General features: G+C 55.4%; 6 protein-coding genes and 1 non-coding gene across 7 annotated transcripts; 6 read left to right on the forward strand and 1 right to left on the reverse strand.

Annotated features, from left to right (window-relative positions):
- The first annotated feature begins 983 nt into the window (after window positions 1-983).
- On the forward strand, window positions 984-1,797 carry B0H18DRAFT_1011543 (lectin 3a). Its single transcript, XM_048028994.1, has 3 exons — window positions 984-1,070; window positions 1,124-1,184; window positions 1,246-1,797. The coding sequence occupies exon 3, from the start codon at window positions 1,251-1,253 to the stop codon at window positions 1,674-1,676; it is 426 nt and encodes a 141-aa protein (XP_047892569.1). The 5' UTR covers window positions 984-1,070; window positions 1,124-1,184; window positions 1,246-1,250; the 3' UTR covers window positions 1,677-1,797.
- Window positions 1,798-5,093: 3,296 nt separating this feature from the next.
- B0H18DRAFT_1211786 (uncharacterized protein) lies at window positions 5,094-6,644 on the forward strand (the record flags this gene model as incomplete). The annotated part of the gene is made up of 3 exons (XM_048036428.1): window positions 5,094-5,393; window positions 5,469-5,488; window positions 5,552-6,644. Coding segments are annotated over 3 exons (1,413 nt in total), but the record flags the coding sequence as incomplete, so codon positions are not given.
- A 937-nt stretch (window positions 6,645-7,581) lies between these two features.
- Window positions 7,582-7,931, reverse strand: B0H18DRAFT_1011557 (uncharacterized protein; the record flags this gene model as incomplete). Its single annotated transcript, XM_048028995.1, has 1 exon — window positions 7,582-7,931. A coding segment is annotated over one exon (180 nt), but the record flags the coding sequence as incomplete, so codon positions are not given.
- A 285-nt stretch (window positions 7,932-8,216) lies between these two features.
- B0H18DRAFT_t108 lies at window positions 8,217-8,288 on the forward strand. The gene has a single exon. It is a non-coding gene; the product is annotated as a tRNA-Arg (tRNA).
- Window positions 8,289-9,893: 1,605 nt separating this feature from the next.
- B0H18DRAFT_1119866 (uncharacterized protein) lies at window positions 9,894-11,033 on the forward strand (the record flags this gene model as incomplete). Its single annotated transcript, XM_048034007.1, has 3 exons — window positions 9,894-9,956; window positions 10,716-10,931; window positions 10,992-11,033. 3 exons carry the CDS (start codon window positions 9,894-9,896, stop codon window positions 11,031-11,033), a joined length of 321 nt encoding a protein of 106 aa, XP_047892572.1.
- A 919-nt stretch (window positions 11,034-11,952) lies between these two features.
- On the forward strand, window positions 11,953-13,008 carry B0H18DRAFT_955431 (uncharacterized protein; the record flags this gene model as incomplete). Its single annotated transcript, XM_048042360.1, has 4 exons — window positions 11,953-12,152; window positions 12,211-12,309; window positions 12,365-12,593; window positions 12,652-13,008. 4 exons carry the CDS (start codon window positions 11,953-11,955, stop codon window positions 13,006-13,008), a joined length of 885 nt encoding a protein of 294 aa, XP_047892573.1.
- A 419-nt stretch (window positions 13,009-13,427) lies between these two features.
- On the forward strand, window positions 13,428-15,220 carry B0H18DRAFT_424802 (uncharacterized protein). The gene is made up of 7 exons (XM_048038053.1): window positions 13,428-13,619; window positions 13,676-13,850; window positions 13,905-14,123; window positions 14,173-14,342; window positions 14,398-14,541; window positions 14,602-14,796; window positions 14,861-15,220. Exons 2-7 carry the CDS (start codon window positions 13,841-13,843, stop codon window positions 15,056-15,058), a joined length of 936 nt encoding a protein of 311 aa, XP_047892574.1. The 5' UTR covers window positions 13,428-13,619; window positions 13,676-13,840; the 3' UTR covers window positions 15,059-15,220.
- Window positions 15,221-15,532: the final 312 nt, after the last annotated feature.

Below are 15,532 nucleotides of genomic sequence, written 5' to 3' on the forward strand. Positions count from 1 at the left end.
CGCAGGCTGGTATTAGGCGCATCCAGCGGCGCGGCATTTATGTACTGCAAGCTCGAACTGGTCGTCGCTTCTAGTGACATGGGAGCGGTATCCAGGAAACGGCATGGGAATCGATGCTACCATTCACGACCGATATGCCATACAGCGTCATGTCCCAGACTCCGGCTCAGAGTCTGCCTCACATGTGCACTTCAAGTTGTACGACTTAAGTAGCTCCTGGGCATAGGCGTATGGTTGCTGCTTACACGGAATAGAACAGTTCGCGCGGAAGCTAAGACCGCAAGCGAATACAGAAGGCAATACATACTACACTGAGATGTCACGGTCTGCTTTACGGATGCCCCGGACCCCGCTCCGTAACTTGACTGGCCTTCAATGGTGATGAGACGCCGTACATGAGGATTCGCGGAACATTTATACAGTGCAGCAACGGTCTCTTCCAAGAACCTGCTATAGCCCAGTAGCGACAACTCAGGCGATCGTGATGTGGACCATAATAGTTACTATTCAGCGGCGTCACCATATTGACAGCCCGTGTCAGAGGGAGGCAGGGGCTTTCCGTTGTACCTCATGCCAGCACCTGTTCGCTTCATAGTCGAGCTGACCTCCTCTTCTTCGAGAAGAAATGCACTCGGCACACGGCCTGTCAACATAAGGTTCCCGTCCACGGCCCTTCTGGTCTGCGATGTACTCTCATGACTCGATGCAATTCATCTACATCCTCGACGAGACGACTGAGAACAAGCAGCGAAGCTGCTATGTCTACTGAGAAGAAAGGGCCCGTAACGTACGTGTTCAACTACCGTACCCGTCAGGCTGATTGTCGACGTAAATTTAGTACATCTAATACAGGTACACGCGACCGTCTTGTGTTCAATCGGAGGATGTTCTCCTCCGTGCTCTTCCCATCTTCCGTCCGAGTTACCGTCAGTACGGTAGGTAGTCGCGGCCACTGCTCTGTCTGGGCATATGTCCGGAGACGCCAGCACCGACAGTGACTCTGCGAACATCTATATAACGCCGCCTCAGCATTGTGTTGGACCCCAGTGAAGAGTCCCTCCGCCTCCTCGGTAAGCACGACAACAACGGGATGCTTGCGTACTCAACTCACAACTCACCGTAGCTACACTCTCAGCCAAGTGCATTCGACCTGTTCATCGCAACCGGATCAACCAACGCAATAGGTGAGCACCAGCCTTGAACACCGAACCGACCACCCGGTACTAACAGTGCCGCATGTCGCAGCCACGATGACCTACACCATCCACGTCCGCATCATCAACGCGAGCCCCAAGGACTTCGCTGTCGTCGAGCAGACCGTGTGGTACTACGCCGACGGCGGCGTCTGGACCTATGCCGACGACATCCGCACGCTGACGATGAACGGCAGCGGCACGTCGGGCGTGCTGCGCTTCCGCGGCTCGGATGGCGAGGAGTTCCTCGTCCCGCTCGGGGTGCACAACTACAAGCGGTGGTGCGACATCGTCCCGGACCTCGCGCCGGGAGACACGGCGATGAAGGTCCAGCCCGAGTACTACAACAGCGGCGCGCGCGGGGAGATGCTCTGGAAGCAGCTGGAGGAGATCTCGAAGAAGAGCGCGAAGGGCACCCAGATCGACGTGAAGTACACGTCCGAGAAGGACACGGTGTTCACCGTCCACATCACGATCGCCTAGTTGTCGCTACTGGGCTATAGCAGGTTGTTGGAAAAGACCGTTGCTGCACTGTATAAATGTTGTTCGAGTCCTCATGTACGGTGTCTCATCACCAAAGTTGAATGCCAGTGAATTTACAGAGCGGAGCATACTGCACAGTTTACTATCGGACACATGAGCCGTCGCAAAGACGTACGTCCTGTTCATAAGTTCCTCCCGAAATAATCGTGAACGGCCGCAATCCTTGCTATGTACGGGTGCATCAACTAAGTACGGAATCATCGATCTCGACGGTCACGCACGACAGTTTCCGAGTCCCACCTCCGCCGTTCGCTTCCTCGCATCGCAATGCTTTGTGACCCGCTGCAACGCAAATCAATGATGCAGTGCAAATGGACGAACGCGACGCGACACGGGAACGGTGAAGCGAAGCGACCATCAGTGGTGAAGTGGATGAGCCTTCCAGATAACGAGGTGTCGGGTCAGGTACCGTAGACGAGGCAGCCGTGGCGGCGCGGAACGAGCAGAGACGAGCGGGCAAGGGGCGGGGGCGTGTGCCAGTGTTTGCCGCGGTAACGTCCTTCGGTGCCATCCCAACACTCTAAGCGTGCAGACACGACGGAGAAAAGGCGGGTGTATGTGGAGAGGCGAAATGTGCATGCAGGTGGACGTGAACGTGTCGTGGGACTGGATCATTGTGTAAGGAACAGTGCGATGCTAGAGATGGCCAGTCAGGAACACGGTCATCTACCCACAAGACGAACATACTCACCGGCTAGTGCATTTGCTGTCGGGAAAGGCTGAGGTGAATGGAGTAGGCGGAGTGAGAGCATTTAGAACAATCTAAAATATCGCATGCTGAGTGGTGTCGGAAACACAGACATGATCCACTCGAACTGCAACATTGCACGGCACAGCAGTATCTTCGACGTGAGACTAAAATTGCAGCCGTCAGTTTGAACGCTTCAATACGGGACACGGGTGAGACTGCTAGCCTCGAAACGTTGTAGGACTAACAACAGAGTCGGAGGAAGCAGAGACGTGCTATCGCAAGCTCTGGACATGGATGAACAGATACCGACCTTCCTACAGATAAAACATAGAATGAGCAGATGATCGCAGACAGGACTGATAGACTAACCTGTGCGTGCGGTCAGACCATGGCATCGCGAACTCTCGCCCAGCATTGGAAGCTGCCGTGACATGGCCAGTACTTCAGCCAATCCAATGAACCTGGTTCCCGCACATTCCGTCCATGAGCTCGCAGTGGCAGGTCCGAGTCGCGAGGTCACAGAACTTCGAACTAGTCACTAGGCCGTATGACTCCCGGGCACCGGCGTACATTTACTGCTACATAACACAGAACAAGTCGCGAAAGGTAAGACCGCAGGCGGATAGAGAATGCGATACTACACGGCCATCGCTGCCTGCGATAGCCTGCTGTGGCGGCTGTAGTAGCGTTCACGCCGATCTGGACATTTCGCGTTGCCCGTGCGGCACCTGGATGGATGGAGTTCTCGCTGTGAATCAGTCATGAAGACACCACGACCGGCTCACCGATCCCATCCCACGCTAACGCCATGACTCGTCCCTCTTTACCAGTATTCAAGCCTCAAGGCCTCAAGTCCCACCTAGGCATGACCAATTATCGACCCAGTTTCGACGCACCCGCTTCGTGGGAGCGCGGTTAGCCTCACGACTTCCGAAGCCAACAGTTCCACGCCACCAAGTGTGAATCCGGGCGGTGCAATGGGTATACCGGTATGCGAGACATGTTGGTTCCCGTGCGTTCATGATAACTCGGGCTCGAAGTCACGGTGGAGGTGCGGATACATACCGGTAACCAGAGGCAGTCAACCTGAGGGATTCATCGATGAGGCCAGGCAATCGTCCGCGTCGCTCCAACGAGCAGTTCAAGCAAAAGTGGATTTGGAGGAAAGCTTGTAGCGTTCGGCAGCAGCCTGTAGGCCTTAGGTGTGCACGTGCGCCGAGCTAGCCCGTATCCGAATCGTCCTCTCCTCAGACGGCATCGCCAAAAGCTAACCCGGCCTATAAGGCCATACAAGACCCTTATAAGCGACGGAATCAATGTAAGGCCTCGCAATAATTGTACATACCCTTACACCCCAATATGTGGGTTGCTCGGTTTGACAATACGTACCAGCAGTGTAAGGGTGTGCCGGACTGACAGCATGATATCATAGCATATAAGGGTGCCCCAGCCCGGGTACATCTTCTAATGATATACGGTATGTTCAAGTTGGTTTACGACGATAATATTACAGGTCATACATCGCCGCTTTCGGGGTGCTAGTAACACTAGCAGGAACGATGTTCACAGGCTCGCTACAGATTTGGGCCTCATAACTGATGTATTCGGCACTATATCGACACACTACAGTATACTAGCTATTTATGTATAACCTGGACTTGTAAGGATACAGTCATTCGATGGTTTGGTGTGACTGTCAGTTCGCCTGTCAGCGCTTCGGTATGGCAGAGGGTTCAAGTCGATACAAACCTCACGGGCTTCAACGTTCAACGTCCACACACCCTTAGTGACTACGTAGTAGCACCTATACGTGGTCACTGAATTCGGAAGCTGCGTCGCTGTCGGAAACTCATGAGTGCCAGCTTCAGTCCGAACACACAGATATACGTACCGCCTTTGAACTGATAGCGCAGTCCGAGGTTCAATGAGGCTCGGACTCGGAGTCGAAGAGCAGCGAGGCGTCCTCTGCTCTATCTTGCGCATTGGTGGGCCTCCCTTTATGTGCGCCGGCCCCATGATGCTCTCGGGGTCCCTGTTGGAGCGAGGCGCTGGTACGAAGCTGGAGCTCAAGTATCAGTGGAGTATTGCGTTGCCCGCTGGGGCACTGTTACGTCGCGAACCTTCGCGAGCACCGGACGAAGCAACGGTAGCTCCACGGCCACACTGACTGCAGCCGAAATCTCCGCCGTTCGCTGCGCTGCGAAGTCCTCCCAGTGTGTCGCCCAACTTGAGGTGGAAAAAGACAAGCTCTTCGACCCGGAATGCGAACTCAAGTTCATGGAGGCTGTTGCGGGTACCATTAGTACTATATACACACTTTCCAAGAGACCAATTCCGAACATTCTTACGCGCGTCGTATCCGTCAACATGTCTCTGCTGGTATACAACTTGAAGGAAACTAGCATACAGTCGCACAGATTATAAGCAGTATATATATACGCACCGATTGTCTGACTTCTTGTATACAGCAGGAATAACGGGAGACGTCTTACATGGTCAGCCAAGTATTGTGAGACCTTGTAAGTGCATTATATTCCTCTTACATTGCTTACGCAACGTGCCACATATTGGCAAGTGGCGCAAGGGCATACCGCATTTTTCCGCTTTTGCTGATGCACTCAGAGTCCTCTTCTTTCGACTCTGTAGCCAGATTGAGCGGGTCCGCAATGTCTGCCAAACGGGCTTTGTCCGTACCCGACATCTTGCTGTATGTCTTCGAGCAGCTGCAGCCCCAGGCGAAGCCGATGTCCGATCTTCACCCGGCGGCAGGCTTACACATAGACCCCACTGCCAACGGGTTTGCTGCTGCAGCCCTCGCCCGCTCTGCGCGTGTCTGCAAAGACTTTCAAGAACCGGCGTTGTCTATCTTATGGAGGGACATACCGTCGTTCGTAGTACTGCTCGGACTTCTGCCCCGGGTCAAACAAGCGATATGGGAACACACCGGTCGTTCTGTCTACGCCAATGTGAGTACTGTGCTTGTTGCTCTGCAAAGTGTTGGCCATGAATGTTGCTGACCGGCCGCACACTACATACTGCAGTACGGCATAGAACCGAATGAGTGGGTGCGATTTCAGTATTACGCTCGCTTCGTCCACCGCTGTCGCATGCTATCCGTGTCTAGAGTCGAGCGCGGCAGTTGGCAATTTACCCCGATCAATCCCGAAATCTACCGTACGCTGTTCCAACATAACAACAGCCAGCCAATTCTCCCTTGTCTAGAAGAACTAGAGTGGTTGCAGACATTGACTATCGCGTCCCTGCACACTGTCCTCACACCATCCCTACGCCGGCTCGCCGTCTATCTGCAATGGGAAACTTTCGGTCTAGATAGCAGTGCGCGCCGAAGAGTCGTGGTCGATGTCCTCTCTGCATCGCCCCGTCTGGAACACCTTGCTCTGTTGGGAGCTTGGAATTTTAACTTCCTGGGAGTGACATCCGAGTCGTTCTCATTCGAAACCGGCACACTTCAATCATTAGACCTCTCCGGATGCGGGGAGTTGAGCTCACAAGTGATCCTCCAACTCACCGACTCCAGTCTTCCTGCCCTGACAGCCTTGCGCATCTGCGTACTCGACCACCTCGAGGCATTTGTCCAGCCGCCTGCATTCCGTAATCTCAACACATTGTCAATGACTGGATACGCGGAAGATTTGGCATCATTCTTAGCAATCGCCAATCTCCCTGTCCTGTCCCAGGCTCATTTGCACCTCAACGACCGGGGGGATACAGGCACAGCGTTCAGCACTCTCAGTGGTGCTCTCAGTAGCGCTATACTACCGAACCTGCGTCAGCTCGCAGTGCGCAGCACTATGCAACCAGGGCACATGATGCGTACTGCTGTCTTCCCGGACCGATCATTACTGGCCGTCATTCGACCCATTCTTTCCCTCACCGAGCTACGTGGGGTCTCCCTCGACTTCGGAACCTTCGACGCATGGGACGATGACATCCGCCAGATCACGCAGAGCTGGCGGAAGCTCAGAACGCTGGAGCTGTGCTCCTGCGCGACCGGGGCATGGTCTCCGAACCAATTCTCGCTGCACGCCCTCGTGCACGTCGCGCGGAATTGCCCTGATCTCCAGTCGCTCAAGTTGCGACCCCTCCGCCATGACGACGACGTTCTCCAGCCCGCTATTGGTGACACAGCTGCTCGTCCACACGGGCTCCAGGCGCTTCACACGTATAGGTGGCAGGTCCGGCCAACAAAAGAGGATGTTGTTAGCTTCACTCGGTCATTGTTCCCGAATGCAGATCTTCTAGATACTATCTGAGCTCTGTTCTGTGTCCGAGTCGTACCTAACATGATAATGTCCAGACGAAGTCAAAATGATGCATTTGTAGAGGTCAATCTGAAGGCCTGATACCCGACCGCGACTGCTAGACGAATATTAACCATCCGAGGTACACAGACTTGCGGTTGAAGCGCACCATGGCAAGGCGGCGGCAGGAGGCTGTTGGCCGAATAACACCATGTCCCTTGTTATGTGTCCTCCCATACGACTTCGGACGGGATAAGTCGACTCGGTGGTCGAGGGTATGGAAGTCATGATTTGAAATGCGAGGCGAACGAGGTGAGCCCAGCAAAATTGACAGTCGGAAACACTAAAAGATAATCAGTAAGCGGGTGCTAAGACGCACAGAAACACCAGAGAACGCACGCCACTGTCGAGTAACTTGTCTCCCTCCAACGGTATACGAGACTAAGACCCAGAGCGGTCAAGGCGGAGACCGTGACGGCCCATCTCCGAATCCAGATGCGTAGGCGGATACTACTCACCGTTACGCCTAGTTGACGCATGCGGCCGCAACACCGGTATGCTGAACGATCACGCTCCGAGCGGAGAGGCCAAGCTGGAAGAAATCAACAGCGGAAATCCTGGAATACTAGCTCAGAAAATAAACTTTGGGAGCAGCGAGTCCGAGAAACTGAATGACATACCACATACGCTCGATACAAAGACAACAATTTGCACAACCATGCCGATGCTAGGGCCACTGACTTAATGAATGAGTCAAAGGAGTCCAAGGTCCGCCGTCAATTGCAAGTGCAATCAATTGCCGCCCATTGGGGTAAATCGTCGTGTGACCAACTGAGATGATGATGATGATGAGCTCAGCATTTATTAACCGCAACAAGCAAACAATCGTGCTAAGACGCGGCGGACGCCGGCCTGTACAAATGTGGGCGTTAAAACGCGCCACCCAGACCTGCGCCCCGTTCGAGGTGGTATAGTAGTCTATAGACGTGATGTGTGTATAGTAATGGGCAGGCAATCTAATCGGGTTGTGAGACGGGGTCTAATGGTGTGGTCTGAGGTCGGGACGTAACGCGCATGGTAATAAAGATAGAGAATAATGAAGAAGCGAGAAATGAGGGGAAAGCATACGGTCCATATCTCGGCACTCCGGTGTCTTTCTCCTAGGGGCGCAAGCCGGGATTGCCCCCCTAGTGCACGAGGTGTCGATGGTGGTGTTGGGTAGGGTGTGGGGACGGTACTTCGCCGTGCAGCTAGTACCGTTTACTAGTCTTCGTCGCCCTCGTCGTTCTCCGCCTCTCCTCCGTCTTTGTGACCAACTGAGAGTAGAAGGAGCCGGGCATTGAATATTGAGAGCAATGAACGTCGACATCGAGGGCACGAAGTCGGAAGCGCCGACTCGGTCCGCGAGTCTCGCATCACGTGCTAATCTAGATAACAATCATACCGACCACCGGCACCCGGGGCCACACTCACCCCAAATTTGCAGCCGGAACCATCTCGCCGGACTCTCGGCTTCCTCTGTCTTATGGCGGGCTGGCGTAATGGCAACGCGTTAGTTTCCGGAGCTAAAGATTCTGGGTTCGAGCCCCAGGCTCGTCGTGAATCGTGCTTCGTGGAATGTGATTGAGGCGACGGAAGGTGGGAGGCCTTCGTTTTTGTTGCGGTTCCATGGGGAGTGGTCCTGCATACAGACAGGGACCGAGTGTTCGAAGTGAGAAGCGGAAAAGAGCGCATCAGACCCTGACACGCGATGTCGATCTCCAGCAGTGGTGGCCGTTTGCGTGATACGTGACGGGGTCTACCAAGCTTGCAAAGGCCTACACACTACCACACGAGTGTTCGTGCAGACGTTGTAGTAGCATCCCAGACCGATTACGAACTGAGTGGACTCGGCTGTGGACAACTCCTCAGGAGGCGCCACACCGAGGCAGACGCAATACGATAGGCTACACCGACAATATACATAGCGAGTGTGGTACATTCTCGACAAACGCGAGAATAAGTTAGAGTCCAAGTGAGACAAATGGGTCAGACGGTATGCCCAGGCAAGTTAAGCACGCCACAAACGCAGCGATAGATATGGTGAGGCAGACCCTCTCTCCCGGGAGTCGACTCGAAAGTACGAGCCGCAATGGGGATCCCAATGCGGTGGCCCGCCACACGCGCGGTATGCGCGTGGGTCTGCACGTTCGCGCGTCCGCGGTTTAGTGGCGCCTCCTACGGCGCTCTTCGTCGACGAAAGCACGGTCGAACAGCCCGTCGACGCTCCTAGCACGCAAGGAACAATTGTCAGTTCGGAGAATGGGATCAGACTGGAGGACGAGAGCGGATTCACTCACACGCCGAGCGGGGCGGAGAATGCGGGCATCGCTGCGACGGCGGCGGCGATGACAGACAGGATGGCCCTAGCATGCATGGTGGGGTGTGTGAGAGGGGAAGGAGTGGTGGTTTAGTTGGAAGAGCCGAAAAAAACGGTGCACGGCGACGAAAAAGGACTGCATGAAGACGGTTATCAGGATACTCGCATGCGCATACACATCAGGATGCGGTGGGACCGTACCTTGCGAGAAGTGGAGGAAGACAAGAGATGAAGATGAGACACGAGCACTGCACCTGCCCACCTATAAGTACGCCCCGCACGAAGAAGCTCCCGCCCCGCGCCCACACATCCCATCGAAACCCCTCACGCGATCGGGTCGCCACGACCATCGCAAACTGGTTTCATCGGCGCTTGCGGACTTCCCCCAACGAACGCAAAGCCAATCCGGGGCGAAATTTCGCGGGTTGCGATCAGAGTTTTGATGTCTCGACGCTGACTAGCCTGGCTAGGAGGCTCTAGGAGGTCGGGATCGTCTTGGGTCTCAGACTTGGACGAATGAGGTCGGCGGGAACTTGACGGGAACGGGAAAGCTGGTGAGATGCGAGACTAGAAGCAAGTGGGCGCCGGCGGTCGGTCACTGGGCTGTTGTCCGCGTGGCCTGAGGGTGTTTCACGAGACAGACCAACAACAGCGAGGAGTCCAAGGGAGAGATCAACCGGGTCTGTGAGATGTCCGAGGCAAGGAGACAGCTATTGTTGTCGCTGGACGACGCCTAGCGGCACGAGCGGTGCAGCAGAAACGCTGCTGCAACTGACCTGTAGGCGCGGATAGTCCAAGTCCTTGCCTTCGAGATGCTTGCTTAAAGGAAAGCAGCGCATTGCTACATGTTGGATTTCTACAGGCGTCCGAGCACTTGGCTTGAAGGGAACCCGCGCTCCAGCTCGAAGGTAATTTGGCGTCCACTGGTCCGCTCCGGGTGCGCCTACGGACTACTAAGTAGCTGGCCTAGGAAAAGACATCGACGCAGCGCTCCAGGATTAGACTACAGACGAGTACTTGCGCGCACGAACTGTGGTGACAGGAAGAGCCTCTCAGTAGTAGTACTTGTGTACGACCGAGTTGAACAGACATTCGACGCCGTCGTCACGCCGAGGTTGCGCCGAGGAGGAGGTCGGCGCGCCCCGAAGCTCGCACGTGAAGGGCATTCTCTTGACCGCAACCTCACTGGACGACCCGACGTGGGCTTGCAAGTCGCTGCCTCGCATTCATTTTGCACTCATTCGATGTTCGTCGCTCGAGCTCTCTGTCTCATGCAACTGCGCTGTCGACATCCAGTGAACCGACCGACTGACTATATGCGTCCAATTGAGAAGTGGTGAGTGTCTACAGTCTGATTTTGAGGACGTTCGACAGAGCAGCCTGAGAGACACTTAACGCTTCGCTGACGTATGGCGGTTATAGATCGCATGTCATTCAGATGTTCTTTCTGACCGTGTTGCTGTTGTCCGATGAGCTACAGACACCGATATGTGCCATTCGTGAACAATATCTGCATGTTCGCCGATCGAAGCGTGCGTCGTGGTGCATTCTGGGAGCGCGGCGTTTAACGACGGTACAAATGTCCTGGACAGCAGAGGCCTGCAAGGAGAACCTTCCCTGACGGAGTTTTTTGAGTCCGAAAGGAGGCTATACCTCGCGTCGCGTAGACCTTTGGCCAAGGGCGGGCGCAGTCGCAGCTCTCGTCGACCACGTCGAACGACCCGGAGACTGCGGTGGATAATCAGTCGACGGCTGGGAGAACGACGAACGGGAATGGAGACCGTCGCTCCGATCGCGAGCTGCGTGATCTCAAGGTCATGTTCCCGGAGGGCCAGTTGTCGGTCGTTACGGGCCCGACGGCGAGCGGGAAGACTACTCTGTTGGTGAGTGTACCCTAAAGTAAGCTGCTGGACGAGCTGACCCATGGATGTTCGCGTCTGTAGATGGCGCTTCTCGGAGAGATGACCCGCCGAGGAAAGGTTTAACTGGCAGGTCGTAGAGTGCTGTGCACTCAAGCCTTGGAGCCCGATGCCCTCAAATCGAAAAATATCAGCCAGATGCTGGAACGGATCCCCTCCTCGATCAAAGCGTGTGTGGATGACCCAACTTTGCGGTTGTGTACCGGCGGAATGGGAAGAGAAGAACCATCGTTCGGTGGGGGAAGCCCGCGCTTTCCTCCCGCCCGTTCCAGAAGCGCTGTACTAGGGACCACGATCGCCCCTCTTCGCGGAACTGATTCCGCCCTGATGCTCATCCCCCATCTCCGGATGGTGCACCGACGGTCAGCCTTGGATATCACCTCAAAGGGACCCGAGGTGCGAAAGATTGCAGTTCCTGTCAGTTCCTGTCGGCCCTCACTATCATCTCACTTAGAGCCTCGGCCGACGAGGCACATCAGGCCTTTAGGTCATGTCTTACAGCAGCACAGGGCGGAAGCCATGCAGGGTGTGAGCTGATTGGTGGAAGCGCGTAAGCTTCCAGTCAGCAGCGCACGAGCAGCCCTCTCCCGGCCGCCGGCGCCTGTGAACACACTCCTCCGCAGCCAATCCAGACCCGGCGCTCACCCAACCCGCTCCTTTCCTCGTCCTGCATGCTCCTCGCTCGTTAACAAGCTCGCCACGGCACAGCACGCATCTCGCAAACCGTGTACGAGGGGAGGGCAAAACCATGCTCCCGTGTGAACGCGCGCAGCGTCGCCGGCGGCTGCTTATGAGTTATCATCCAGCGTGCTGACTGGTTTCCGTGTCAACGTCAAGCCTACTCGAGCATCATCGCTGCCCCTCGCCTATCGGTATGTGGTCCGCCGCCATCGGCGCCGTCTCGGGCGCGTACAGATATTTAAGCTCGCGCCTCGCGAACAAGGCTGCAAGATCGAGCTCCCTGCTTCCCCTGCACACACGCAAAATGACGACGGCTACTGCTACTCAGACCAACGCGCCGGAGCTCGCGCCGTACGATCACGCCTCTGAGGCTCACTTCACGCACCCGCCGAATCCGGAGTGGTCGTTTGGGCAGCCGGTGGATGCGACGCCCGAGGGGAAGGCTTGGATGGAGGGAGTGAAGGAAGGCTGGAAGGTCGTCGATGCCGAGACGGAGGATCCTGTGTACGTGCATCGTTTCAACAGGGACCATTCAACGCTGACGTTTTGCTGTATCCTGCAGCACGATGTACAAGTTGATGATCAGTGGTGTCGTACCGCGACCGATTGCATTCGTGTCGAGCGTGTCTGCGGACGGCAATGAGAACCTAGCACCATTCAGGTTGGCGAAGCTTTCTAATAGATTACACGCGTATGCTCATCAACCCTCACTGCAGCTGGTATAACATGGTCACTGGGAGTCCGCCACTGGTGTCCATCGGTATTATTCACCACCCGAACGCGTCTCGGGGTCTGAAGGACACCGCCGCAAATATCCTCGCCACGAAGGGTTTCACCGTCAACCTGATCAGCGAGCCCTTCGTGCACAACGCGAACGCATGCAGCGTCGACGCACCCACCGACGTGAGCGAGTGGGACCTCAGCGGCCTGACCCGAGCGAAATCCGTGAGCACTCTATCCATCCTCCCTACCGTCGACCTACCCCTGATCTCCGATCCCCTAGGTCCACGTCTCCGCCCCGCGCGTGCTCGAGTCCGCCTTCGCGCTCGAGTGCACGCTCTTCTCGAGCCAGGAGATCACGCACCCCGCGACGGGCACCGTCACGACGACGCTCGTGCTCGGGCTCGTCAAGGCCGTGCACATCCGGCGGGACATGCTCACCTCGCGCGGGCTCGTCGATCCCACGAAGCTGCGGGCGGTAGGCAAGATGGGCGACATCACGTACGCGCGCCAGGGCGCGATGTTCCGTATACCGTGCCCGGACTGGACGCCGGAGATGCTGCGCGAAGCGGCGTTCCACCCCGCGGTGGTGAAGAGGAGGAGCGAGGACGGGGCGGGCCCGGAGACGAAGAGCGCGTGAGGCGCGCGGGCGCGGCGATTGCGAGCTTGGGGACTGTACTCGTGCGTGCGCGCGAGCTTAGACGTGGGAGAGTGAACGTACTGATACCCTGTCGTGATATGCGTTCATATGCCTTGCTAGACTTTGGATAGACTTACATTAATGTGCTTGGTAGCGAAGAATCGACGCGTTCCTGTCTCATCACGGTGGCCGACACGCCCAACGAGTTTCGTGCGCGAACTGTGGCTAACTGGTGGTGCTAGCCGTAATTTTCTATGCGCATGTGAGTGACGACTTATTCAAACGAACCTTCTGCTGACTCGTTCTTACGATTGAGACTTCAGGCAGCCTCAAGCCTCAGGCATATCTACACGCTCACGTTGTCATTGTCATCTCGATTGCTATCGAACGTTACTCCGGTTGGTCGGCCTCATCGGAGTCGTCTTCATGAATTGAGGAAGGCTCAGAAAGTGACTTCACTTTGGGTCATGCTTTTGACCTGGGCGTGAACCGTGTCTATGGGACTTACCCGTTCGAGAGGCTTTTGTTCCGCCGAGCCCGGTGAGCAATGCCGGAAGACGGCAATGCATCATGAACCATCCTACTTGGGCTGTGTCGCGTTTCGGGGCCAGGTCAGTCCGACCTTTGTTGCACTACTGCATCGTTCAATTATACTCAACTAAGGCAGTGTTACCTTGCTCGTCGATGTTCTGAACACCATCCAAATCCGGCGCACTCGTTTACATGAAGGAAACTTGGGCTCCTTTCCGATGTTGCTGATTTCCAGACTCTCGTCATCGCTATGGTCGCGAATCTCCTAGACCAAGGGCCACTGGCGGGATAAGACCGATCGATGATTTGGGGTATGTGCACGTCCCTTCTACGAGCTGCTTGTGCGACTGTGTGGCGCTCTGTAGGGAGTATTCAGCGACCCGCTATCCGGCATCTGAAGACAGTGGTCAGAGGTAATGAACACACAGGGTCAACCTCGCTCGCCGTGGCCGGTCGCTCTCAACAAGTATCTCCGTCTTGCGCTCCGATTCGTGGCCGTCTCTGCTTTGTCTGTGCGGACAGTAAAGCGCTCCTGTCTCACCATCGCAAGTCAGTCATGCCGACTACAGTTTTGGTGAATGAACGTTCGTGCCGTGATACATTTGGCAAATATCGTTCTGATGACACTTACAGAGACACGGTACATCCAACAACTGACCCGTGGTTGCAGCAGCAGACATGCATCCCACCCCGTCTTTAGATTTGGGACCCGAGTCGGTGGACAACACGCTGAGTACGTTGGGTGTGAGACTGCGCGCGAGAAGATCACCGAAGCGACAGGCATGGTTTGCCAGGGACGGAAAGTCGGTTTACATGATTTCTGAGGTGGACTCAGCGTTGTCTAACATTGCTCACCAGATCAGACAGCCTCCTAGTACACGGTCTCGTCGTGGACTATCCAGCCAGTATCTAATGCGCCGACCCATCACGCCAACTGTCCAGCTCTTCCTGTCCCTCCGGATCTCATATCTCAGAGCTCATCGACAGCGCGCGCATTGGTTGGTAAGCTTGTCCGAGTGTGCTTGTAACCAGCATCAATTCTGATCTTTCATTACCATCAAGCCTCGCTCAGATTTGTTGGACAACACACGCGTTTCACTCTCAATCGACATGCTTACGCCTCCGCATCCACCAGCATCCACTTCTACACCCACCGGTAATCACGATCGACATCAACATGCGTATTCCATCATTAGTAGCCCTCCCGCTTGTAGCGGCTGCATGGTCTGCTGTCGTGCGTCCTGTTCCTGCGCTTCCGTACGTCGTTCCTCTCCATTGAGCTGAGTCAGACAGCTCGTCTGACGTAGCTTATCTCTCGTAGCGATGCAGATATCCGGACACGCGGTGTCTGTCCGAGTATGAGCTCAGCATCCTCGCTCGGGCGATCCCAATCGAGGAGCACATATCTGAATTCAAGGATCATAAGAACCGCAAATCTGATCGACAATGTTCCAGACGTCTAGTGACCAATATGGATATGTCGCGGTGTCCTGCATTGCCAGCGTCCCTGCCTTTCTAATGCCAGTTTCCGGCGTCGTTCGTGCCCGTCTGCGCCCGCGGCTACCTCGTCTGCCCGATCCATTCCAAACCGCTGTGATTCAGGAAGGCCTCTCACTTCAGCAATTGTCAGGTGCTTCGCTTCGCTGCTTCCGCGCCCGTGTGCATATGCCAATTTCTGTTGCATCATGCGTTCACGCCTCGCTCACCCCTGCGGGGTTGCGCGCATCCTTCGACGTGCTGCCATCCTGTTCCCTGCTAAGAGCAGATTGAAACGTGGATATTCACAGCATTGTATAGATCGTGACCATTGAATAGATAGATACTCGGTATTGACAGCCGTGTCGACTTGGACGTGTACTACGGGTACTAGTTGCTCAGAGAACTTAGATCATGGTGTCGCCCCGAGATCTCGAGCTCGGTGACCTTTGTGTTTGATGGCTCACTCTGTACCTTAATGTCTTCCAGCCTCAATACATCTTCATTGAATTTGCAG

This window comes from Fomitopsis serialis (assembly GCF_022376445.1).
Source record: "Fomitopsis serialis strain Sig1Antser10 chromosome Unknown B0H18scaffold_40, whole genome shotgun sequence".
NCBI classification, from domain to species: Eukaryota; Fungi; Basidiomycota; class Agaricomycetes; order Polyporales; family Fomitopsidaceae; genus Fomitopsis; species Fomitopsis serialis.

Coding starts and splice junctions, on each gene's coding strand:
- B0H18DRAFT_1011543 (XM_048028994.1), top strand. CDS start 1,251: ATGACCTACACCATCCACGTCCGCATCATCAACGCGAGCCCCAAGGAC.
- B0H18DRAFT_424802 (XM_048038053.1), top strand. Junction 14,124..14,172: donor TACAGTTTTGGTGAATGAAC/GTTCGTGCCGTG, acceptor TGACACTTACAG/AGACACGGTACATCCAACAA. Junction 14,343..14,397: donor TGGTTTGCCAGGGACGGAAA/GTCGGTTTACAT, acceptor ATTGCTCACCAG/ATCAGACAGCCTCCTAGTAC.